The 26,774-nt window shown below is 34.9% G+C and overlaps 3 protein-coding genes across 4 annotated transcripts; all 3 read right to left on the reverse strand.

The window, feature by feature from the left end:
* Positions 1-388: 388 nt before the first annotated feature.
* On the reverse strand, positions 389-7,961 carry LOC109002372 (disease resistance protein RPV1-like). Of its 2 annotated transcripts, XM_018980082.2 has the most exons (8): positions 7,422-7,961; positions 6,422-7,018; positions 4,650-5,790; positions 4,292-4,570; positions 3,296-4,192; positions 2,469-3,185; positions 1,487-2,362; positions 389-1,387 (listed from the first exon to the last, which is right to left on the reverse strand). In XM_018980082.2, exons 1-8 carry the CDS (start codon positions 7,934-7,936, stop codon positions 476-478), a joined length of 5,934 nt encoding a protein of 1,977 aa, XP_018835627.1. In that variant the 5' UTR covers positions 7,937-7,961; the 3' UTR covers positions 389-475. The 2 variants fall into 2 exon arrangements, with proteins under 2 accessions (XP_018835627.1, XP_018835628.1); XM_018980083.2 differs by lacking the exon at positions 4,292-4,570.
* A 12,529-nt stretch (positions 7,962-20,490) lies between these two features.
* LOC109002366 lies at positions 20,491-21,723 on the reverse strand. The gene has a single exon (XM_018980076.1). It carries the CDS (start codon positions 21,721-21,723, stop codon positions 20,491-20,493), a length of 1,233 nt encoding a protein of 410 aa, XP_018835621.1.
* On the reverse strand, positions 21,141-25,842 carry LOC109002376 (TMV resistance protein N-like). The gene is made up of 4 exons (XM_018980095.1): positions 25,116-25,842; positions 23,337-24,435; positions 22,946-23,239; positions 21,141-22,846 (listed from the first exon to the last, which is right to left on the reverse strand). The coding sequence occupies exons 1-4, from the start codon at positions 25,628-25,630 to the stop codon at positions 21,995-21,997; spliced, it is 2,760 nt and encodes a 919-aa protein (XP_018835640.1). The 5' UTR covers positions 25,631-25,842; the 3' UTR covers positions 21,141-21,994.
* Between the last annotated feature and the right edge of the window lie 932 nt (positions 25,843-26,774).

The following is a 26,774-nucleotide window of genomic DNA, read 5'->3' on the forward strand; positions in this document are numbered from 1 at the left end:
ATTTCAAAACCTTTTTTTTTTCATTTTTATCACCATGTTTACAATGTAATTGTTGTACTGGGAGTATTTATTGGAGAACCTCATCTCTCTAACATGTATCATTTTTTATTTTAATGAAATTTACTTGTTAAAAAAAAAAAAAAAAAAAAAAACCTTGCATGAGGCTTTTCTCTCTTGCATCCAATACGTCAGATGGAAATACGACTGATAATAATTATCTCTTTAGATTTTGCATAGATCTTTCCTACCCACTTCTTAAAGTATTGGCATTGCAGTAGGCCCGGCTTTTGTCTCTTGCAGCCAATTCGTTAGATGGAAATAAACTGATACAGCTGGTTAATACCTTCAATGAAGAATTCTAAAATCAAGAAAATGAAAATGAAAATAAACGCAAGAAATCTCTCCTACTACTAGTTCAGAGTCAACCCGTTTTACATAACCAATTTATATCAAATCTAAAACTACAAATCTCGTATCAAGTCGTGTTGGGTCGACCGTGCTTGCCAAATCTTACCACCTTTGCCATTTCCCTCTGCCCAAACGCCTCTTCCATTTTTCGCTTGCGCGCTGACCCAACCCCCGACGCCTCCCTCAACTTAATATCGTCAGAAATGGACCCCCCTGCTGAAGTCGACATTGCAACTTGATTGGAATAATTTTGGAGTGAAGTACATTCTCGATCCATTACTAATTGTGTAGTAGAGGGAAGATTTGGCAATAACTGAAGGTTGCTACAATTAACCAAATAAAGAACCTTAAGCTTTGGAAGCTGAGAAATGCTCTCCGGCAAGCGTGTGAAATTGTTTCTGCTCAAATCCAGATACTCCAAGGAGGATAAGCTACTAAGATCTTCGGGTAGTGCTCCATCAAATAGATTGCAATCACTTAGATCTAGAGTTACTAAAGAGGTCAACCCTGAAAACAAGTTCAGCAACGACAAGGTGGGGGTTGATCCAGAGAGAATGGGAGTTTTGAGAGCAGGTAAACAACAAATGTCACTCGGAAAAACCGAAACCTTTTTGCACTCTCTAAGATTTAGTGCAGGTTGAATTGATAATGGGAGTTCTTCAATGGCAGTCCCATCCAAATAAAGCTCTGACAAATTCTGCCCAATCTCTGGAAACTTATTGAAACTTGAACAACCCGATAAGATCAAAAGATTCAATGATTCCAAGTTGATCTCATGTGGAAGGCTACGCAGACATTTACAATCTTTGAGATTTAATAGTATAAGATGCTTGAGAGCTCCAATAGATGGATGAACTTCGTACAATCTTGTGCAACCTTCAAAAATTAACCTTTGAAGACTTGGGCATCCAGAGAAGTCGGGAGTCATCCTCAAGTTTTCAGAGCCACTAAAGTCCATGACTTTCAACTTTTTTAATTTCTGTGATGCAACAATATAGAAATAGAGAAAATTAAGTCTTCAAGAAATTAATCCAAATTAAAAAAGAAAAAAACTAATAATCTAGGGAAAATATCTCACAAGAAAAGCCAGTGGTGATTGCAGAAAGTTGCTGCGAAGCACAAGATCGCTTGGTTGAAAACTCTCTGGTAAATGCAGAAAGTCGCTGCAAAGCACAGGATCGCTTGGTTGAAAACTCTCCACAACAAGATCGCTTGGTTCAAGGATGGACCCCAAAGAATATCGGTATTCCATTGGATCTGGAGGTACCACAGAGTTCAACCCTGAAAAAAAGCTTGGAATAATTTTTTTTGATACATCCCTGCTGAAGTCTTCTTCTTTTTTATACATCCCTGCTGAAGTCGACACTACATCTTGATTGGAATAATTTTGGAGTGAAGTACATTCTCGATCCATTAGTGTAGTTGAGGGAAGATTTGGCAATAACTGAAGCTTGCTACAATTATCCAAATAAAGAAACTTAAGCTTTTGAAGCTGAGAAATGCTCTCTGGCAAGCGTGTGAAATTGTTTCCACTCAAATCCAGAATCTCCAAGGAGGACAAGCCACTAGGATCATTAGGGAGTGCTCCATCCAATAGATTGCAGAAACTTAGATTTAGATTTACTAAAAAGGTCATCCCTGAAAACAAGCTAGGCAACGACATGGTGTGGGGTGCACTAATTGGAACTAAAACAGGGGAAGGAGGTTGACCTTTACATCCAGAGAGAATGAGAGTTTTAAGAGCAGGTAAGCCACAAATGACACTGGGAAAAACCAAAAGCTTTCTGCACTCTCCAAGATTTAGTGTCCCAGGAGAATTCACTAGTGTAGTGTTGACTAAAGTTTTCCAAAGCAACACAATTCCTCTCCAGCTATCGTCTTTAGAGAGATTGTATGGTAACGGAATTGCAGCTTCAGGCATGCCATGATATTCGTCACTCTGATGAATTTGCTCCTGTACAATATCATAGAACGGAAAAATTAAAAGGAAATAAGTTTTTAGTATGTTTGTGAATATATAATAGAGAGAGAGAGAGAGAGAGAGAGAGAGAGAGAGAGACCTCCATCCACAGTGGCTGAAAGTGTGTATATAGTGAAGAAACCTCGCTCAGAATGTCTTCTTCACGGGCAGCCAAGCTAAGGCAGTTAATAACAGTGAATTCTCCTCCACCTGAAGGCGACACAACAACTTGATTGGAATAATTTTGGAGTGAAGTACATTCTCGAGCCATTACAAATTGTGTAGTTGAGGGAAGATTTGGCAATAACTGAAGCCTGCTGCAATTATCCAAAGAAAGAAATTTAAGCATTGGAAGCTGAGAAATGCTGTCTGGCAAGCGTGTGAAATTGTTTCTGCTCAAATTCAGAGACTCCAAGGAGGATAAGCTACTAAGATCTTCGGGTAGTGCTCCATCCAGTAGATTGGATTCACCTAGATCTAGAGCTACTAACGAGGTAAACGCTGAAAAAAAGCTAGGTAACGACAAGGTGAGGGGTGCACCAATTGAAAGTAAAACAGGGGAAGGAGGTTGACCTTTACATCTAGAGAGAATCATAATTTTAAGAGCAGGTATACAACAAATGACACTTGGTAAAACCAAAAGCTTTCTGCACTCTCGAAGATTTAGTGTCGGAGGAGAATTCACTAGTGTAGTGTTGACTAAAGTTTTCCAAAGCAACACAATTCCTCTCCAGCTATCGTCTTTAGAGAGATTGTATGGTAACGGAATTGCAGCTTCAGGCATGCCATGATATTCGTCACTCTGATGAATTTGCTCCTGTACAATATCATAGAACGGAAAAATTAAAAGGAAAGAAGTTTTTAGTATGTTTGTGACTATATAATAGAGAGAGAGAGAGAGAGAGAGAGAGAGAGAGAGAGAGAGACCTCCATCCACAGTGGCTGAAAGTGTTTATATAGCGAAGAAACTTCACTCAGAATGTCTTCTTCACGGGCCGCCAATCTATGGCAGTTAATAACAGTGAATTCTCCTCCACCTGAAGTCGACCCAACAACTTGATTGGAATAATTTTGGAGTGCAGTACATTCTCGAGCCATTACAAATTGTGTAGTTGAGGGAAGATTTGGCAATAACTGAAGCCTGCTACAATTATCCAAACAAAGAAATTTAAGCTTTGGAAGCTGAGAAATGCTGTCTGGCAAGCGTGTGAAGTTGTTTCTGCTCAAATTCAGAGACTCCAAGGAGGATAAGCTACTAAGATTGTCCGGGAGTGCTCCATCCAATAGATTGCAGTCACTTAGATCTAGAGTTACTAAAGAGGTCAACCCTGAAAAAATGTTCAGCAACGACAAGGTGGGGGTTGATCCAGAGAGAATGAGAGTTTTAAGAGCAGGTAAACAACAAATGTCACTTGGAAAAATCGAAAGCTTTTTGCACTCTCCAAGATTTAGTAAAGTTAGGCCGATTAGATGTTGAATTGATAATGGGAGTTCCTCAATGGCAGTCCCATCCAAATAAAGCTCTGACAAAAGCTTCATATTCTGCCCAATCTCTGGAAACTTATTGAAACTTGAACAACCCGATAAGATCAAAAGATTCAAAGATTCCAAGTTGATCTCATGTGGAAGGCTACGCAGACATTTACAATCTTTGAGATTTAATAAAATAAGCTTATTGAGAGCTCCAATAGATGGGTGAACTTCGTACAATCTTGTGCAACCGTCAAAAATTAACTTTTGAAGACTTGGGCATCCAGAGAAGTCAGGAGTCATCCTCAAGTTTTCAGAGCCACTAAAGTCCATGACTTTCAACTTTTTTAATTTCTGTGATGCAACAATATAGAAATAGAGAAAATTAAGTCTTCAAGAAATTAATCCAAATTAAAAAAGAAACAAACTATTAATCTAGGGAAAATATCTCACAAGAAAAGCTATTGGTAATTGCAGAAAGCTGCTGCGATGCATAATGAGCTCAACAAGATTTCTTGGTTGAAAACTCTTTGGTATGTTCTGCCAAGAATATTGGTGCCATTCCATTAGTCGTAACCAATTAGAGAGAGAATTGAGGCCTTGTGGAAGAGTCACATCACATATTTTAATTAATCTAAGTTTTTTCATATTGGAAAAGGCTTCAGGTTTCAAGTCTTCTTCTTCGTGTCGAGACGAGGGACTTAACATTATGCCTTGGACTTGACATGTTCCCTGGTAACCAACAATAACAAAATAAACGAATGGAGCAACAAATAGTCACAAGCAATGTGTGTGTGTGTGTATCACTTACAGAATTTTCCCGTAGAACTTCAAAGATATCATCGCGATGCCATAATCTGCTGCGTTGTCCAAGATTTTCAACACGGCGAACAATTTCCCGACCCATTTCTTGTAGTACACTATGCATGTACAATTTTCTCCCCAAAATAGTGATAAGAGATTTGTCCATAAGAGTTTCTATATCAATGTTTGGGAAGCAATCAGAATCTTCCAATAAATCTACTACTCGATCTTTATCTTCCCCATTGAAGAAACAGGCAATATCTAAGAACATTTTTTTCTCTGTATCCCCCAATGCTTTAAAACCTATTTCGAGTATATGTTGAATATTTTTCTCTGTATACCCCAATGCATCAAAACCTATTTGGAGTTGCTGTTGAATATCTCTATTAGGAAGTACTTCTTTCAAAGAACGTTTCCATTCCTCTCTTCCTTTTCCCAATAGGGAGGAACCCAAAACTTTAAGAGCTAAAGGATGACCGCCGGCGCAACTCACATAGTCATTGCATAGATCCAAAAAGTCTTGATCTTCACATTGATCAGGGTTACGAAAGGCTTCTTGACTAAAAAGCTGTAAAGCCTCATTTTCTTGTAGTCCTTTAATCCAGTGTATAATTTGCACTCCATGTGCTGTTAACAAACATTCGTCTCTAGTGGTCACAATGATTCTACTCCCTGGTCCAAACCAATTGCAGTTCCCAGCTAATGTTTCTAATTGTTCTTTTTCATCCACATCATCAAGGACAATAAGAACTTTTGTGTAAAGTAATCTATTCCTTATCACATCAATTCCTTTAAGCACATCCCATTTTTCTTGGTCAACCTTCAACTTCATATCAGAAAGGATCTTTTCTTGTAAAGCAACTAGGCCATTTCTTTTAGAAACCAAACTAACATTTTCAAGAAAGCTTCTAGCTTGGAATAGATGATTGAACTTTTGAAATATACCTCGTGCAAGAGTTGTCTTGCCCATTCCACTCATACCGCATATCCCTATAATGCGAACATCATAAAATCCAATACCTAAATGCAAATGCATTTCATTCACACGAGAGTCTATCCCGACAAGGTTGTCCTCACGATCATCAATAAGGTTGATCAATTCTCTAGATATCATTTTAACAATTTCTTTGATAAACGTCAGCTCATCGCTGTAAAACAGATAAAATAAAGCCTATAGATAAGTCAACTCAAAACCAACACTAAACACAAAAAGATACGTATGGGTTGAATCTTGCGCGTTCGCCTTAAACTAGTGAAATTTATAGTAGCATAGTTGAGCATGATTTGGTTGAAAATTTGGCATTTCTAATTGAAAATGAACCATTTCTCAAGAAAGGTAAAACATGGTTTTTAATCAATTAGCTGAAAGGGGCATATCAATGTTAAATTTAAGCAGTGTTGTTCACTATAATGTTATGGGTCCATCTTTGGTTCAGATATGGTGTAAACTCTGGTTTTACACTACATGTTTGCATCTTCTTGGTTGTAGATAAAAAGGGTTATAGATTATTTATTTCAAAGAAAACAAAGTGATTATTTGTCAGAATGTGATCTTTTAAATGAAAATGCCTGTGGGATTGCAAAGAAAGTTCAATATTGAGTCCATACCTTCAATAAAGAATTCTCAAATCAAGAAAATGAAAATGACACTGAAGCTACACAACAAATGTCTCCTACTACTAGTTCAAAGTCAGCTCCAAAAACAAAGAAAAAAAATTAAAAAAGAAAGAAGATTCTTTCTAGAGAAGATTCTTTCTAGAGAAAATCTGTGTATCTTACCCGTTCTTTAAATGGAATCCAGAGAGATTGGCCACTTTTTTCAAAGCATTTCTCCAAGTTTGCACCTTGTCTTCGTTCACAAGATTTTGCTCGTGAAGAGCAAAGGCATCTCTAAAGGTGCCCCCCTGGTGCCACACATCTCTAGGTTCTACATGATAGAAAATGGGCAAAACTTTCATTTCTGTATCTTCCATGCATTCAACAATTTTTGCAAGTTCTTCCAAGCACCATGTGGACAATGCATACTCTTTTGAAATAATGATGACCGCCATTCTTGACTTCTCAATGGCATGCAAGAGGTCCTTCTTAATGGGTCTTCCAATATCCAGTCTGTCATCATCCTTAAAAGTGGATATAAATTTCTTACACAACTCATAGCATAGATGGCTGGTAAATATATCACGGGTTTCACCACTGAAACTGAGGAAAACTTCGTATTTCCATCGGTGTTTGGAAGAAGAGGAAGGAGATGATGGGGTTGTTTCAATACTGATGGTGGAAGCCATATCGGAAAGTTTGTCCCCATCATCACCAACAAGGTTGATTAATTCTCTAGATATCCCTTCGACAACGCTTTTGATAAACATCGACTCATCCCTATAAAACAGATTAAAAAAACCCTATTGATGAGTCAACTCAAGAACAACACAAATCACAAAGAGATATGTAAGGGTTGATTCTTTGCGTGTTCGCTGTAAACTAGTAAATTTAAAATAGTAGCATAGTTGAGCATGATTTGGTTGAAAATTTGGTAATTAACCAAACTGGCGTGTTTTAAAGTATGAGGATTGGGAATCTTGTCCTAATTTAGATGAAAGAAGTCATAAATTAGTTTAGGGTTTAGGATTTAGCATAGTTGAGCATGATTTTCCACTTTAGACTGTAAATCGTCCAATAAACTTTATAGCAATTACTTTCTATCACGTACAATAACAGTAATGAAAGCCGATTTTGCAGTTGAGACGAAGAAAATGACTAAAAGAGGATTAGTAATTGTTACCCATTCTGTAAGTGGCGTCCGGAGAGATTAGCCACTTCTCTCAATGCATTTCTCCATGTTTGCACCTCTAAGTTCTTCCCAAAACGTATCTCATGTTCGGCAAAGGCATCTGCAATAGTGCCCGTCTGATTTCGCACATCACTGGGATCCACTTGGTAGAAAATGGGCAAAACTCTCATCTCCTTCTCTTTCATGCATTCAATAATTTTTGCAAGTTCTTGTAAGCACCATGTGGAAGATGCATAATTTCTTGACAACACGATGACTGCCACGCTCGATTTCTCAATTGCAAGCAAGAGTTCCGGGGAAATGGGTTTTCCAATCCCAATTTTGTCATCATCCATAAAGGTGCTAATCCCTTTATCAACCAAAGCCCGATATAGATGGTCGGTAAAAGTATTGCGGGTGTCTTCACCTCTAAAACTGAGGAATACATCGTGCTCCTTGGGTTCAGATTCAGAATTAGAAGAGGGAATATATGAATGGGATGTTCGAAGCTTTTTGGTGTAAGACATTAGAACGATTGGAAGCTAAAGCCTGAAGGAGAAAGAAGACCATCCAACAACGCGTAAAGCGTCAACACGCCGAACTCTAGGTAAAATTAAGATGTTTTTATTAAGTGTTTGTTATTTTTAATTTTTTCTAAGATGTTTTATGAAAATATTTTTTATTTTAAAATATAATTATATAAAGTATTGTGAAAAACATATCACTCCTCGAAAAATAATATTTATTGTTCTACTATCTAATTGTATGCACGTGCCTCTTTAAAAAATTTAAATAGATAAATTTATTATTTATATTAAAATTTATATATATATATATATATATATTTTAACGACTAACCTCATGTTTTTTCAAAAATATGTATGCAAGACATTATATTTAGGAGTGTCTCTTTTTTTTAAAAAAAAATGGAGCGAGTTAAGAGGCAGCCATAAAGAAAATCTTCTATTTCCCATATTTTCGATATCACATAATATGATAATAAATATTTTTTTAGTCTATTTAATGATATATGAGAATATAATAACTAAATGATCACAAATGGATAATAAATAACTTAGACTGTGTTCGGCCTTCGGGTTTTTAGATGTATGTGAATAATAATATTTCATCAATTTTATCGAGATATATTTAAATATATAAAATAAATTGATATATATATATATATATATTTGAATGTATGGATTTCACACCTGAACATAACCTTCTCCATCTCAGAAAATAATATTTAGTAAGATAATCGGTCGACGGTTGCCCAAGCAGATAAATTCAATATTTCTTTCTTTTGTGAAATAGATTTTCTTAAATTATTATCTGAACGCTAGGACTTCTAATGGAAGAAAATATACGAAAAAGTCATGCAACATTTTTTGTTGTCAGGATAAATATTCCGGATAGCATAAAAATTACAGTTCTGCTATGTACAGTCGTCGTACAGGTAGATGATGTGGATTGATGACGTGGCAGTTGCTTAAAAAAAATGATGAAGAACAGAGTTCCAATTCTTGCTTCATTCTCCTGAACAATGGAAGAAGCAGTAACAGCACTGTACAGACGGTGTTTGATGAAAAGACATCAACCTCAATTTTTCCCATCTCTTCCCTAGTTCACTTTGTACTCTCTGTTCCTTCCCTAAGGTTTTTGACGTATATGGGTATTTTTTTGTTGTGAATATTTACAAATTTTAACAAATTCTATTCGACTTTCGTTTTTACAAATCTAAGTGTTCTTGTTTATGGCTTTCATGTATATGGGTATAGAGTGTTTTAGTGATTTTTTAGAAATTTCGAAATCTTAAAAATCTTCCTCTCTGTTGCGGTGTTCTGGGTGATTGTAGTGGCGAGACTTGAAGAAAGGTGGTTGGTTTTGTGAGTGATTTCTACGTTGGGTGAGTGATTTTTGGGTGACTGTAGCGGCAGGAGTTGAACAAAGGTAGTTGGATTTCTGGGTGATTCCTGCTTGAGTGAGTGATTTATGGGTGGGAGTTGAACGAACACAACAACCAAACCAAAAAAAAAGAAAAAATCCTAACTTGACTATTGCATTCACAACATGTTGATGAGAGAAACAACAACATAATGTAAAAATACAGCAAACAAAAAAACGGAATTTCTGGGTGGGAGTTGAACGAACACAACAACCAAACCAAAAAAAAAAAAAAATCCTAACTTGACTCTTGCATTCACAACATGTTGATGAGAGAAACAACAACAGAATGCAAGGTAAAAATACAGCAAACAGAAAAGACGGGATTTCTGGGTAGGAGTTGAACGAACACAACAACCAAACCAAAAAAAAAAATCCTAACTTGACTCTTGCATTCACAACATGTTGACGAGAGAAACAACAACAGAATGCAACGTAAAAATACAGCAAATAGAAAAGACGGGAAATACATTTCAAAAGGAAAGGAAAAACATCCAAAATGATCGTATCCACAGCACAACCAAACCCACAACAAAGACCACAAATCGAGAGGTAGAGAATGAAATGAAGAAACGGTGCTTCTTCTCTTGCGTTGTGGTCTTCGCTCGAGCTTCAAGTGGTTGACTCCGTAAGTATTAAGGAAGAAAATAAAGCAAGTGCACAAGCAGTCGCCCAAGAAGAAGAATGCATCAGCACATGCACAACCGAAACAAACACTTAGGCAAATACTCACATTGCAGAAGCAAGAAAAACACAGTAGAGATTTTCTCTTTTACACATTCTGTCGAGCAATTGATCCAACGCCCACCATCGACCCATCAACTCAGGCAAATATCCCCATTACAGATTTTCTTTCTTTTACACCAAAATTTTTTTTCCCTTTCTTCTGTTTTTTCCATGGCATATGAAGACTCTTTCCCCATCTCCTCCACATAGAACCCAACGCCCACCATCAACCCATCCATTCTCAACTCTACAACTCACTTCATCACCACGTAACGCTGTGGTTGAAGACAAAGGCGGCTGAGGGAGGGAGGGCGGCGGGTTCAAGGGGAGAGACCTTGCCGTCGAGGTTTCTTCAATGCTTCAAGCGGTTGCTGACTCGTGGTCTTCGACGGGATGTGCAGCTTCGTGGAAGGATCGAGAGGTAGAGAAGAAATGCAGAGAGGGAGGGACTGATGAAGAGAGGGAAAGAATGAAATGAAAAAAATAATAATTTTGAGGGAGCTGCTTACACGCCATTTGTTCGGGTCGACTGTATATAGCTTTTTTCTAAAAATTATTATGATTTTGTTATACATCAGATACTATTCACCTTCACACTCTACACTTGAAAGTTTTTTCTTTCTTTTTTTCATAGGATGTGAGTTGTGTAGTAGTGAATAATGATTTATGGGTAGATTTATTCAAATTATAAAATGCCTATATAATCTCTTAAAACATCTTCTTTGTATTCTATCGAACCACTGAATTGCTTTATTTTAGGCCCCGTTTAGATTAAGAGATAAGATCAAATAATTTTAGATAAGTTGAATAAAATATTATTAAAATATTATTTTTTAATATTATTATTATTTTGAGATTTGAAAAAATTGAATTATTTATTATATTTTGTATAAAAATTTAGATAAAATTGTAATGATGAGATGGGTTGAGATCATTTCTCAATCCAAATGTAGCCTTATTTTATTAACCTATCACAAGCCTTCACATAGTAAAAATACCTTTTATTATATTTTAATTATTACCTCAGTAAATCCACTCAATTGTTTTTACATTAAGATTTTAAAGAAAATGTGTTTAAAGACGAAAGGCTTCATACCATGTATGATTAATAATTCAATAGAGGAAAAATAAAAGATTTTTCATTTTGTAGTAGTTATTGTTTTAAAAATAATATTATAAACAACTCTCAAATGCACAAAACTTATATAAGACTTTTGTTAAAAAAATAGACTTCTTCGTAAAAAAGTAAAATTCTCACACTTTTTTATGGAAGAGTTTACCCTTTAATAAAATATATGTGCGATGCAGCTTGTTGATTTGGGATTTATATATATATTATATATATCATTATTATAGTTTTTATTATTTTGAATTATTTTCATTTTTCACAATTAATTTTTTATGTTTGTTAAGATATTGAAACGTAGGTTTTTACAGTGTATAAAAAAAAACTAGTAGCCATAGAATTTTTCACTTTTCATTTTGACTATTGAATGACTTATTGCCTTTTTTAATTATGAAGAATTAAAAATAAAAAGTTTACATTTTTTTATTATCAATTATGATAGTTAAAATGTATGATCAATATGATCGTACACGATTTTGACAGTTAAATTTGATCGAAGTGAGTAAAATATTAGTTTTTGATAATTTAAATCTTGTCTCAATGTCGAGAATCTTATCTCGTCATTATAATGTTGTCAAATTTTTACATTAAATATAATAAATAATTTAATTTTTTTAAATATTAAAATAATAATAATTTTAAAAAATAATATTAGAATACTTTTTATTTAATTTTTAATTTTTAACTTTTAACTCAACTCATCTCATCTCATCTCAACTCACTATCTAAACGGCACCTAAATGAAAAAATAGTAAGGAAAATACTACTTAACCCCTCAATGTTTCTACTAAAATATTTTAATTTTTTTTATTAATAATATTAAAAAATACATACAATAACAATTTTTTTTTTAAACTTTGACTCATGATCCCTGTAAAATAACTCGTGCAAGAGTTGTCTCAATCTTTGTTTATTTTATTAATGATCAGTCAACTCAAAACCAACACTTGGCTTAGCTAATTAAGCATCTTCGAGTTTAGATTATGAAGGATATACAATGCTAAAGCAAGTCCTCGGTTAACTTTTTCCCAGAACTCATGCTAACACTGAGGCTCCGTTTGAATTCCAAACTCATTTCAATTTATCTCAATTTATCATTATAATTTTTTTAAATTTTAATACAAAATATAATAAATAATTTAATTTTTTTTAAATTTTAAAATAATAATAATATTAAAAAATAATATTCTAATAATATTTTATCATTTCAACTCAATTCAACTCAATTCACTTCAACATCCAAACACAACCTAAAATCTGTTCTACTAAATATTCCCACACGCCTTTCAAAAAGTGAGAGTAGGGTACGTTTGGAAACTAAATCAAATTCAATAGATCTTAACTTATCATTATAATTTTTTTAAATTTTAATATAAAATATAATAAATAATTTATTTTTTAAAAATTTTAAAATAATAATAATATTAAAAAATAATATTATAATAATATTTTATTATTTTAATTCAATTTAACTCAATTCAACATTTAATTTAATTTTCAAGTACTGTACAGTACTGGCCATGATTCACGGAGGCTGGTCTGGAGCATCATGTTGAGGTAATGATATCAGGCTTATCATCGTGCTGTATCTTTACAGCTGGATCCTTTGACTTTGGGTCAATATTCGGAGAGGCTTCATCCTTGGCTGCTTTGATTAGTAGATTTCTGCCGAGGAATGTCCCACTGAACATGAATGGATACAGTTCTACAAGTTCTTTGTCTCTCAACGTGGGATATATGATTAGGCGAATAAGTACCTCCTTGAATTTAATACATATATCAATTTTTGGTTGGATTCGGTCAGTATCAACGTCTATCAAGTCGTTTTATTCATAATATATTAAAAAAAATAAGTAGAACGACATTGTTTGATTTAAACCAAACGAAGTCATTTCGATATTCATATTCTTTCTCGCATCTCAGTTCTCATCCTCTCTCTCTCTCCATCCTAAGGCTGTAAATGAATCTGTAACGCTCCAAACTCGGTTGGCCTGGAGAATTACTACATGTCACTTAAGAACATATTTTCCAACATAACTAAAATAAAACTCCAAAACTTTATTAGCAAAACTCAATCTCATATACTCTAAATAACCACATTGAAAACTCCACGAAATTATTACTGCAGCAAAATAAACTAAATAGTTCACAATCTCCTGATAGTCATAACAAATCAAACCAATAATTTCTTAAGTCTTACTAAACTTAAGCCCAATATATAATTAAATCTAAAAGACATTAAAATTAAAGGACATCAGAATTTCTTCTTCTAACATCCTCTCCTCAGCTTAATCATGCTCACCAATCTAATCCAGGTCTTCAATTGGACTCTCTACATCATCTGAAAAATATTATGAAGATAGGGGATGAGTTATCAACAACTCAGTAAGCAAAGGACATATGCTAGCGTGCAAACATGAGCATTTACAAAGTATAGCATCCAGAACAAAATATTTTCCAGAGTTATCATGCAGAACAGAACATATTTTCAAAAGTAACAGAGCGATGGTTTTAAGACAAGTAAAACCCGTAATACTTTGGCATAACATAAATTGAGTATCATCATCAGATCAAAACAGAGCATCATACAGAGTAGAGACCATGTTTCACCCATGTGGTAGGGTTTTGCTAACCCCGGTGGCCAAACCAGGTAGAGACAGAAGTGAAATATTTCATTTATTCTTCTCGGAGCCCCGAGTGTGCACACAGGAAAGACCACAATAAAACCACTTTGTTTCCAAAGTGGGTGCACTCAGAGACAGAGAAGTTGGTATCAACCCAAACAGAGCAGAGTATAACAGAGTAGAGTAGAGCAAAGCAGAGACAGATTCAGATACAAATATCAGTACACCATGCCAAAGGTTTTCAGATGTTATAACAAAATAATACAGATTACCAAAACAGAATCAGACAGTTTACACACACTGACAACAAAAGCCAGAACATCTTTCTAAATAAATGCACAATTTTTCATATTCTCTATATCGCTCCATTTTTCAGATTTCAAAAACCACATGATAGAATTTAGCTCATGTCTACACAATGCATGTCAGAACATATTTTTCATTTTTCATAAAGATTTGATAAATAATGCAAATAAGCGACTGAGGTTGGTCTTTGTTTTTCCCAAATTCCCATTACATCACAAAATATGCAAGTTTTCATAAAGTCAACCTCAGTCTTATTAACTTGTATAAAACCTAGCATAGGAACCCCACTTACCTGGACAACTTAGCTTTTCAGAATTTTCTTAAAAAATGTCGAGTCGAAAATAAATCGTCACCTATAAAAATAATCACATAATTTCCGTAAGTTTTCAATCAATTACGGATTTCGATATTTAAACCTAAGCTTCTAAAATAACCTATTTTAATATCTCAAAACTTAAAACCCTCATAATCCCAAAATATATCATCACTTCCTAAAAATCACTAATATCCACCATGACAAACGTCAAACTCAAAATACCAATATTTAAACCCGAAACAGCCAACAAATTTCATAGCATAAACCAATCTCACACAAACAACTCCATCATCCAATCCAACTGACCCCCTTACTCCTCGGACTTAGTCCAGCACAACCAACCAATTCATAGTAAATATGAATTAGCGCAGAAATACATTTAAATCTCAAAAGTTCTTTGGAAAAATACTTACAATGCTATAATATAATTTTTGAAAGATCACGGAGGTGCTAGAAGTGGTAACGCAGCAACAAAACAGTGCCTAATGCACTGTGGCCGTGGGTCTCAAAAACCCACTTTTGAACTGATGTAAACGAAGACCCGAGATTGATAGGGTAAGACTTAGGGATGTCGGTGAAGCTAGTGGTGGTGGTGGTTGGCCGTGGGTGGCGGCGTAGAGGGCGGTCGAAGGCTAAAATACCTAAAACGGAAATATTGATGGTGGGGCCTCCTCGGTGATAGATAAGAGGTGATGATGAGTGCATTGGGTTGCTAGAAGGTCAAGGATGAAGTGGTGAATAAATTGTGGTTGGAGGTGGCACGATGGCGGCGTGTGAGCACAAGGAACGCTGCGGCTTCAAGCCTTGCGTGGAGGAGAACGCCGACGAGTTAGGGGTTGAGATTGGTGGGGATGATGGCCGGCGGGAGGGGAACTTGTGGCGGTGGGCGGTGTCGGTCACGGACGGCCCACGGTGGCGGGCTGGGGGAGGAAGGAGAATGCACGGGAAGAGAGAGGGAGGGGGCGTCGCGCGGGTGAGAAGCAGAGGGAGAAGAAAAAAAAAAAGAAAGAGAAAAGAAAAGAAGAAAAGGAAAAGAGAGGAAAGAAAAAATGGAGGGAAAGAAATGAGATCTAATCCCCACATCTTGGGTCACAAAAATGATTCATCGGAAACAGTTTTAAAACAGCAAGTGAATATAAAATAATTCAAACGTAGTGATTAAAATAAAAAATAAATAATTAAACCCAACAATAAGTTAATGTAGTTTAAGAAGAAATTTAAATGCATAACAATAATTAATTTTAAGAAAGCATTTCAAAATAATTTTCACAAAATTAAAATCATAAAAATAAACCCACTAAAAAATCCAACAAATTTTAAAACAAGAAAATAAATTTTTACAAATAATATTTCAATTAAAAATACAATAAAATACGGAGTGTTACAAAATCAGTCTGTTCGATAGCCTGCTCGGTACTCGCTCGGTTAAACTCGAATCGAACTCGACTCGTGAAAAAAAAAAAGCTCGTTCGTGAAAGCAAATACCCGCTCGAATTGTAAATGACACATACCCGACAAAACTTGACTCAACTCGGCTAAGTCTCGCTCGTTTATGCTCGATTCGATTAAAACTCAGTCATATATTGATAAATATAAACATACACTTATGTATATATACACATATATATGTAGTAACTAATAATATAAGCATACCATTTTTATAATTAAATATATAATATGTAATCTAATTACTTATGTTTATATAGTGAATATACTTCATAAGTATATTTTATAATTCGTATAATAATTAGTCGATAAAATTTAATAATTTCATATACTAGCATATGAGAACCATATATGAAATATATATATATGCTATCATATTAAGTATATGTATTAATAATATATGTAAGCATATAATATATTGTTATTTTGGATAAATATCAACTAGTTAGATATTAATTATTTATAAGTTTTTTAAAATTTTATAATTCAATATAGGTTCTACTTGTTAGTTGTATAAATTTAATATTAAATTTTTTATTTGTTTAATTTATTAATTATTAAATCTTATTCAAAAATAAAAAAATAAACAATTCAAGCTCGAGCTCAGCTCGACTCGAACTCGTTTGTGGGATGAGTTCGAGCTCGAGTTTGAGTTAAGAGTTTAGTTTATCGAGTCGAGTTGGAACAAATAATAAAAAAAAAATCTTGATCTCGAGCTCGAATATTTTGAGTTGAGTCGAGTTTGACAAGTTAAAAATCGACTCGGTTCGGCTCGATTACAACCCTACTCTCTCCTCTGTAACTCTCTATCTCTCTATAGTCTCGACTCATTTAGACAAAACTTAGTCTGAGAACCGACCGTGAACCGCTACAAAAATGAAGCATTGATCGGTATCAATGTTTTTCCTCCCATTGATCGACTTTGATCGGTTTCCTCTCCCAAAACTTAAGCGTCAGTCAACGGCAATTTTATCCAAAAACAATGCCGAAGGAGTCGGTTTTACCCCTACTATCGAGGGCGGAAGAGCGAAACCTCAAGCCGAAAGAATTCTTTGGAAAAGTTTGGAATTTTAAAAGGTTTTGAAGAGTCAAGTCGTCAAAGTCTTCCTAGTGCAGATCAATACGGTGGATGACAACTGGTTCCAATTATATATTATTATCTCATTTTCTATTGAAACAGCTGGTTATAATTATATATTATTATTTCTTTAGATTTTTCATTGAACTATTCTATCCATCTCCTTAAAGGATTGACATTTATTAGATATTTTTTAGAATTTAATTAATATATATTTTTTCTTTTAATTAATTATTTAAAATTTAAAATTTATATTAAATTAATTATCACAATCTCTATAATAATAAAATATTATTATTTAAAAATATAAATAAATAAATAAAAAATTTAGCCAATAGCATAACGAAAAAGAATTTTTCTTTTTCATATTACCGAGACAAAATGAAAATGAAAATAGTACTGTTTTGTCGGCCAAAGTTAATGGGCATGAGATCATGTGAAGTTGCTTCGCAAGGTAGGAGTCGATCCCACACGGTAGAAGAAGAGGTGGGAATCCATCGTTAGGGACGGCGTACATTGAAAATTAGGCATATCTAATTCAAGATGAATAATTTCTCAATAAAACATAAAACATGTTTTTTAATCAATTAGTTGAAAGGGCATATTGATGTTAAATTTTAGCACTGCTCTTCACTATATTGTTATGGGTCCATGTAAGGGTGTAATCGGTCCAGTTCGATTTTAGACAAAATTTAAGACCGAACCAGTATGTATAGGTTTTGTATTTTTTAAAACTGATTACGCATTGATTTTCCTCCTAAACTGATACTTCCGGTTTTACAGATTTTCAGTCCGATCCAGTTCAATTTTCCGATTTATATATGTAGCAATAAAAATAAACATCTTAATAAAAGCAGCTATAACTATATAATTATTAATAATTAAACCAAAGGTGGGGACCTTAATGTTGGCAACCTGTCCAACTACTATATTTTGCTTCATTCAATGTCAAAGACCAAATACAACCATTTTTTTTAACTATAAACATCCATCTGTTATAGTGGATTTATATATACTAGAATATATATATATTAATATTATAAGCTCCAATTAATTTCTTCACCCAATCCATATATGAAAGTCTCCTATCTACATGCATATGTTATTACTATTAATAAAACCTGCTTTACTAAAAAAATTTGACTAACGAAAATTTGATTTATTAAAAATTAATTTTCAAAATTCTGCTACAAGTCTATAAATATAACATTTTATTTCATCATCTTAAATGACTTACAAAAACTTGAGCTTTTAGCCTCATTTTTCAAGCGATCTTGCTTTTCATACATTAACATGTTACCATTTTTAAAGGAGTAGGAAGTCGAAATGAAGCGGCAAATAAGGATTTTAAATCCTTATTTTCCTGCTTTAAGTCTCCTATTTTTTTGTTGGATTCATGAACAAGTCGTTGACGTTAATAAATCTTCTTGTTAATCTTTTCAACTTCACAAGTTTTAGACGCAATCGTCGAGAAAATGCAACAATGGTTGATTCGAGACTCACCAGTTCATAAATGGCATCATTATTTGACTTATTAGTTAGATCATTTTCATGTTGCATGACACCTATGGTAGATGTAGAAATAATTGGTGGCTAAGATGCAAAATACCCCATATAATGAACAAGAGGATTGTTGGAAGAAAATTATTGAGCTATTAGAGAAAAAGCTTAGAAAGCGAGAATGTAGATGGATTTCAGAGAACAAAGAAGAGTTTACGCAAATGAAATGAAACTCAAGATTGATTTTATGGGGATGGAAATGAGAACAAGACAAGCTATCAGATTACAAGATATGTTGGATACATATTTTATTTAGCTAAACCAGCGAGATTAGCTGCAGACTGTCCCTATGTTTCTTGTAAATGCTGAAACTCTGCTGTTAACCGCTGCTGTTCACTTTGTATTTGTACACCCTCTTGTTACAGCTCCTATATGCGTGGTTGTAAGTCTTGAGCATACGGGTCCACATATTTTCTCAACTCCCTGTTTTCATGTTTTAATATTTTATTCTTTCTCATTTTGTTGGCAAGTCTTTGTTGCAATTAATTTATTTGATTTTTAAGCTGATCAACCTCACTAACCCGTGATAGTAACCTACGAGACATGGTCATAATAGCTCCAGCATATTGAGCGCTGAACATTCTCGATCCTGCAACAACCTTAGCATTAGTCCTGCTAAAAAAATGCATCTCTGTCCCTATCATGGCATTGACAGCCTCAGGATTAACGATGAGTAGTTATGGCATAAATGGTTCCTGATTCAAATCAGGAACATTATTGGAAGAATGTTGCTCGACCATTTGAGAGATTGTGAGAAATGTAGAGAAATTGTTCTGTGTGTATTTCGAATGGTGAAAATGGTCTTTTAAATAGAGACCCAGACCATTCAAGGCTCTGTGAAAGTTTATCCATGCGGGACCTAAGGCAGAGCTAGAGGTTCTAAAGGATTTGTCAGCTCGCACTTTTCAGTACGAATCGGGACCCGGGGCGGAGCTCGAGGCTCTAAAGCATTGTTGACTCGAGCTTTAAAGCACGAATCAGGGACCCAAGACTCCATGATTTACGGCATTTGTCGGACTTCGAAATTTGCAACACTTGTCGGGTTCTAGGTTTTACGACAATTGGATATTAGTATATTAGTAGTAATAATATTTGTGTGAATTTTTTTTTTTTTGTTCTTGCTTCTTATGATAAAATGTTATTAATAATATAATTTAATATATATATTTTATGTTTAAAGCATACGATCAATTAAATCTTCATCTTTAAGATTAAACTTCTATTTTATAAATTATAATAACATTATCTTATATATAATTATATTAATAACATATTATCAAAAAAATTACAAATGTTCATATTTAAGATAACAGTACCTTATGTTATAATTTATAAATTATAATATGAAATTATTTCATATATCATATATAATTATATATAAAATTTCATATATAATTATATATTATATATAAAACTTATATATATAAAATCTTTTGATATAATATTAATTTTGTATAAAACATATATATAATATTAATTTATATATATATTTTTTCTACATTCGGTCCGATCCAGTCCTGGAAACCATAGAACCAGAATCAAACCAGGTCCGGTTGGTTTGCATAATACAAGAACTGGTCCCGGATTGGACCGGTTCAAAACCGGACTAACCGGGCCAGTCCAGACCGGTTTTCCAGTTTAAATTCATACCCCTAAGTCCATCTTTGCATCTTCTTGTAGATAAAAAGGGTTATAGATTATTTACTTCAAAGAAAATAAAGTATTATTTGTAAGAATGTGTTCTTTTTAATGAAAATGCCTCGTGGGATTGCAAAGAAAGTTCAATATTGAGTCAATACCTTCAATGAAGAATTCTAAAATAAAAAAAATGATGAAAATAACTTTGAAGCTAAACAAGGAATCTCTCTCTCCTAGTACTAGTTCAAAGTCAACCCGTTTTTTTTTTTTTTTTTGATAACCAATGATTCATCCATTCATTTCAAATAATAAAGTCCTTACATAACATTGTTTCTATTAAGCCATACGGCTTGTGATACAAAAGAAGGACAAGAGCCCCACCACATTACAATATCCTCAACATTCCATGCATTTCTTGCTAATTGGTGAGCTACAATATTACCCAACCTGTTAACATGTAAAATCTGCACTTCTTGGAAGCCCCTCATCATACGACTAATATCATTTAAGAGAAATGCAAAATCAGTGAGAAAATTAGTTTGGGATTGCAATGCATTGACAAGAATCAAACAATCTGTTTCCAGAACCAATTTTGGAACACCCCATTGAGCACAAAATTGTAAACCCCTCAGCAAAGCAGTGGCCTCAATAAATTCGGGAGAAGCAACATCACCTTCTAACTTACTACAAGCAGCAATCACATCACCTTTTTCATCCCGAAGTATGATCCCAATACCTGCCTTATGATGATCAGGAAATATAGCACCATCCACGTTTAATTTCAGGAAGCCCGGTGGGGATGGAGACCAACTAAGCACCGTATTTACTTGCTTGCTAACCCCATCAAGATCTTGCACTTGTTTGTAAACTGATTGCATCGAAAGGGCATTATTAATCACTGTTGAACAAGGATGCACCACCTTTTCATACAAAAACTGGTTCCTTCGGTACCATAAAGCCCAGCAAATAACAAAAAAAGTAGTAAGCATTTCAAGACCACCCTTATCACTAATATGCAACACTACATCCCAAATAGATAAAGGGGAGTTTAAAGTTTGCAAAGATGGTAAATACTGCATATACACATCATGAATCATAGGGCAGAAAAATAATGCATGGGCTGTATCTTCAAAACACAGATGACAAAAAACACATCTATCCTCATCTTTTATCTTCCTTTGTCTCAAGTTCTGGAAAGTAGGCAAGTAATCGTGGCAAGCCCTCCATGCAAATATCTTCATTTTATGGAGAATCTTCAATTGCCATAAGGACTTCCAGAATTTCAAAATTTGTTCACCTCTAGACCCTTCACCAAGAATCTGAGAAGCTTCCCATTGTAAGACCTTATAACCACTCTTAACGGAGTATGAACCACTTCTTTCCGAAGTCCAAAACCAAGAGTCTTCTTCAGATAAACAGATATTAATCTTCAAAATCAGATTTGCCAACCTTGGATCAAAGAGAGCTCTAACTACATCAATCTTCCACCAACCTGTTCTTTCCTCAATTAATTCATTTACCATCAAATTTTCATTATTCAGATGCTCCATAGCGCCCTGGACCTCATCACGGCTACAACCCGGGATCCAAGAGTCTTGGACAACTCTAATACTGCGACCATTGCCCACTCTCCACATACAACCAGATTTTAACAAAGGCAAAGCACTAAAAATACCCTTCCAAACAAAAGAAGCATTAAAATCAATCTTGGCCTCAAACAAACTACATAACCAATTTATATCAAATCTAAAACTGCAAATCTCGTATCAAGTCGCGTTGGGTCGACCGTGCTTGTCAAATCTTACCACCTTTGCTATTTCCCTACTGCCCAAACGCCTCTTCCATTTTTCGCTTCCGCGCTGAACCAACCCCCGACGCCTCCCTCAACTTAATATCTTCTGATATGGACCCCCCTGCTGAAGTCGACGCTATATTGGAAAAAATATTGCCTGAAGGGAATATTTGTGTAGTTGAGGGAAGATTTGGCAATAACTGAAGCTTTTTACAATTATATAAAGAAAGAAGTTTAAGCTTTTGTTGCTGAGAAATGCTGTCTGGCAAGCGTGTGAAATTGTTTCCACTCAAATTCAGAATCTCCAAGGAGGATAAGCCACTAAGATCATCAGGGAGTGCTCCATCCAAAAGATTGCAGTCACTTAGATCTAGAGTTACTAAAGAGGTCAACCCTGAAAAAAAGTTCCGCAACGACAGGGTGGGGGTTGATCCAGAGAGAATGAGAGTTTTGAGAGCAGGTAAACAACAAATGTCACTCGGAAAAACCGAAAGCTTTTTGCACTCTCCAAGATTTAGTAATGTCAGGCGGGTTAGATGTTGAATTGATAATGGGAGTTCCTCAATGGCAGTCCCATCCAAATAAAGCTCTGACAAATTCTGCCCAATCTCTGGAAACTTACTGAAACTTGAACAACCCGATAAGATCAAAAGATTCAATGATTCCAAGTTGATCTCATGTGGAAGGCTACGCAGACATTTACAATCTTTGAGATTTAATAGTATAAGATGCTTGAGAGCTCCAATAGATGGGTGAACTTTGTCCAATCTTGTGCAACCTTCAAAAATTAACTTTTGAAGACTTGGGCATCCAGAGAAGTCAGGAATCATCATCAAGTTTTCAGAGCCACTAAAGTCCATGACTTTCAACTTTTTTAATTTCTGTGATGCAACAATATAGAAATAGAGAAAATTAAGTCATCAAGAAATTAATCCAAATTAAAAAAGAAAAACACTATTAATCTAGGAAAAAGATCTCACAAGAAAAGCCGTCGGTAATTGCAGAAAGCTGCTGCGATGCATAATGAGCTCAACAAGATTTCTTGGTTGAAAACTCTTTGGTATGTTCCGCCAAGAATATTGGTGCCATTCCATTAGTCGTAAACCATTAGGGAGAGAATTGAGGCCCCGTGAAAGGTTCACATCACATATTTTAATTAATCTAAGTTTTTTCATATTTGAAAAGGCTTCAGGATCAATGGCTTCAGGATCCAAGACTTCTTCTTGGTGTGGAGATAAGGTACTTGACATTATGCCTTGGACTTTATGTGTTCCCTTGCAATAAAGAATTATAAAATAAATGAATGGAACGTGTATGCAACAAATAGTCACAGGCATTGTGTGTGTGTGACTATTATACTATTACACTTACAGAATTTTCCCCTAGAACTTCAAAGATATCATCACGACGCCATAATCTGCTGCGTTTTCCAGGCTCGACACAATCTTCACAGCGAACAATTTCCCGACCCATTATTTGTAGTAAACCATGCATCCACAATTTTCTCTCCAAAATAGTGAGAAGAGATTTGTTCACAAGAGTGTCTATATCAATGTCTGGGAAACAATCAGAAGTATCTTCCAATAAATCTACTACTCGAAGTTTGTCTTCCCCGTTGAAGAAACATGCAATATCTAAAAACATGTTTTTCTCTGTATCCCCCAACGCTTTAAAACCTTTTTCGAGTTCGACTTGAATATCCTTATGAAGAAATACTTGTGATTTAGCCAGCAAACTTGTCCATATGTATTTTTCTTTTCCAAACAGAAACCCACCCAAAACTTTAAGAGTTAAAGGATGACCGTTGGCATAACTCACAAAGTCATTGCATAGATCCAAAAAGTCTTGATCTGGACATTGATCAGTATGAAAGGCTTGTTGACAAAAAAGCTGTAAAGCCTCTTTTTTGAGTAGTCCTTTAATCGGGTATATAAATGGCACTGTATGTCTTGTTAACAAATGTCTATCTTTAGTGGTCACAATGATTCTACTCCCGGGTCCAAACCAATTGCAGTTCCCAGCTAATGTTTCTAATTGTTCTTGTTTATCCACATCATCAAGAACAATAAGAACTTTTGTGCCACATAATCTACTCCTTATCACATCAATTCCCATCAGCTCATCCAATTTTTCTTGGTCATCCTTCAACTTCATATCAGAAAGGAGCTTTTCTTGTAAAGCAACTACACCTTTTTCTTTAGAACGCGAACTAACATTTGTGATAAAGCTTCCAGCTCGGAATTGATGTTTGAACTTTTTAAATATAACATCTGCAAGAGTTGTCTTGCCCATTCCACTCATCCCGCATATCCCTATAAAGCGAACATCATTTGATGCCAAATCTAAATGCAAATTCATTTCCTTTACATGAGAGTCCATCCCAACAAGGTTGTACTCAGGATCATCAATAAGGGTTATCAATTTTCCAGATATTACTTTAACAACTCTTTTGATAAACTCCGACTCATCCCTATAAAACAGATAAAATAAAGCGTATTGATGAGTCAACTCAAAACCAACACAAATCACAACGAGATATGTAAGGGCTGATTCTTTGTGTGTTTGCCTTAAACGAGTGAAATTTATAAGAAGACTTTTTTTATTGCCGAAAGCAAACACTTCGAGTATGGTATACTGATCGGATGAGATTACTTCTTAATTAATTGAATAAAGAGATTTTTCGAAAAAGCAAAAGTGCCATGCAAATCTTGTGCAACAGGACACATGGTTAATTTGGTATTCTATTATTGATTTAGTATTTGGCATAGTGATGAAAATAATATTTCAAAAATTAAGATGATTAAAAAAAAAAATTATATGGAACTTGTGGAATAGGTTTCTTCAAGTATACTTTTTAGGCATTGAAGTTTATCAAAAAAAAAAATGTGAAGGAAGAAACGGATGAATTTCTTTCTAGAAACCTGATTGAAAGCTTACAGTATTTAAATACTTCTACTGGACCGATATTATGAATGCATGCTACAATTACATCTAATTACGACAGTTGAGAAGAATATTGAGACAAATTAAGTCCTTAAATCATCTAATTATAGTCATACATGAGTAATAAATGTGTATTTTACAGCCAAAACGAGTAAAAAAATTGAAAAAGAAGAAAGATTCTCACTAGAGAAAAATCTTGTATCTTACTCGTTGATCTTCAAATGTCTTCCAGCGAGATTGGCCACTTCTTTCAAAGCATTTTTCCAAGTTTGCACCTTTTCTTTGTTCTCAGGATTTTGCTCGTGTTGAGCAAAGGCATCTCCAAAGTTGCCCTTCTGGTGCCGCACATCCCTAGGTTCTACATGATAGAAAATGGGCACAACTTTCATCTCTCTATCGTTCATGCATTCAACAATCTTTGCAAGTTCTTCCAAGCACCATGTGGAGGATGCATACTCTTTTGAAAGAATGACGACCGCCATTCTTGACTCCTTTATTGCTTCCAAGAGTTCCTTCTTAATGGGTGTTCCGATCTCCAGTCTTGCATCATCCTTAAAGGGCATGATAAATTTCTCAAGCAATGCATTGTATAGATGGCTGGTAAATGTATAACGGGTTTCACCTCTGAAACTGAGGAAAACTTGGTATTTCCATCGGCGTTCGGAACAAGAGGAAGGATCTGATGATGATGGGGTTGTTTGAATATTGCTGGTGGAAGCCATATCGGACACTTGGCTTGGCTAATTAAGCATCTTCGAGTTTAGATTATAAAGGATATACACTGCTAAAGGAAGCCCTCAATTAACTGATCGATCTTCCCCAAAACTCATGCAAACACTGAAATCTGCTCATCTCCAGGGGTGAACAAACGGAACAATGGAAATCTGCTCTACTTTCAACACAAGTATTCCCACACGCCTTTCAAAAAGTCAGTAATTGTATACCCCTTGGAAAAGTTTGGAATTTTAAAAGGTATTGAAGAGTCAAAGTCGTCGAAGTCTTCCTAGTTCCTAGTGCAGATCAATGAGGAACATGAGTAGGAAACTTCCGCATGACTTGGGCCGTAGCAATATGAAGGGATTCCCCAATGCTAAGACCATGGGTACCCTTTGGCATGCTTTTCTAGAATTCTTACATTTGTATTTTGAAGGCATGATAAGCAAAGTATCCAATTTTTTTTATTTTTTTTGTTAAGAGTAAATAATCTTCGAGTTTAGATTATATAAAGGATATACAATGCTAAAGCAAGCCCTCGGTTAACTCTCCCGTAGAGAATTCATGCTAACACTGGTCGTGTTGGGAATAACTATATATCTAAGACTAACTCGAAATATAGTAGCAGAAATAAGTAAAAGAAAATACTGACAATCACACAGAAACAACACCAAAATTTAAGTGGTTCAGCTCAAAGTGAGCCTGGTCCACTGGTGGGGTCAGTATTAGAGATTTCACTATCAACAAAAATGGAGTACAGAAGAATAATACAAAACTTCTTTCACAAAGAAGTTATCTCTCTAGCTCTCTAACTTCTCTCAAGAAACTCACTAAAACAAACAAAAGTGATTTCTGAAGTGTAAAACAGAAAAGAGGCGCCGTTTGATATTTATAGAAACAGTGAAAATTCACTTCTGTGAACATTGGCTCGAGCAAACTCTCGAGCGAGTGTCGAGTGAGCGTAGGGTTTTGACATTTCGCTCAAGCTAACAAAAGAGCGGCATCGAACGAAACTCTCGGACTTGCATATCGCTCGAGCTGAATGTCGAGCGAGTGTCGAGCGAAGCTCTCTGCCTGATTTCGCTCGAGTTGAGTGTCGAGCGAAGCTCTCTGCCTAATTTCGCTCGAGTTGAGTGAACCTCCGCTCGAGTG

This window comes from Juglans regia, chromosome 15 (genome assembly GCF_001411555.2).
Source record: "Juglans regia cultivar Chandler chromosome 15, Walnut 2.0, whole genome shotgun sequence".
Lineage (NCBI taxonomy): Eukaryota > Viridiplantae > Streptophyta > Magnoliopsida > Fagales > Juglandaceae > Juglans > Juglans regia.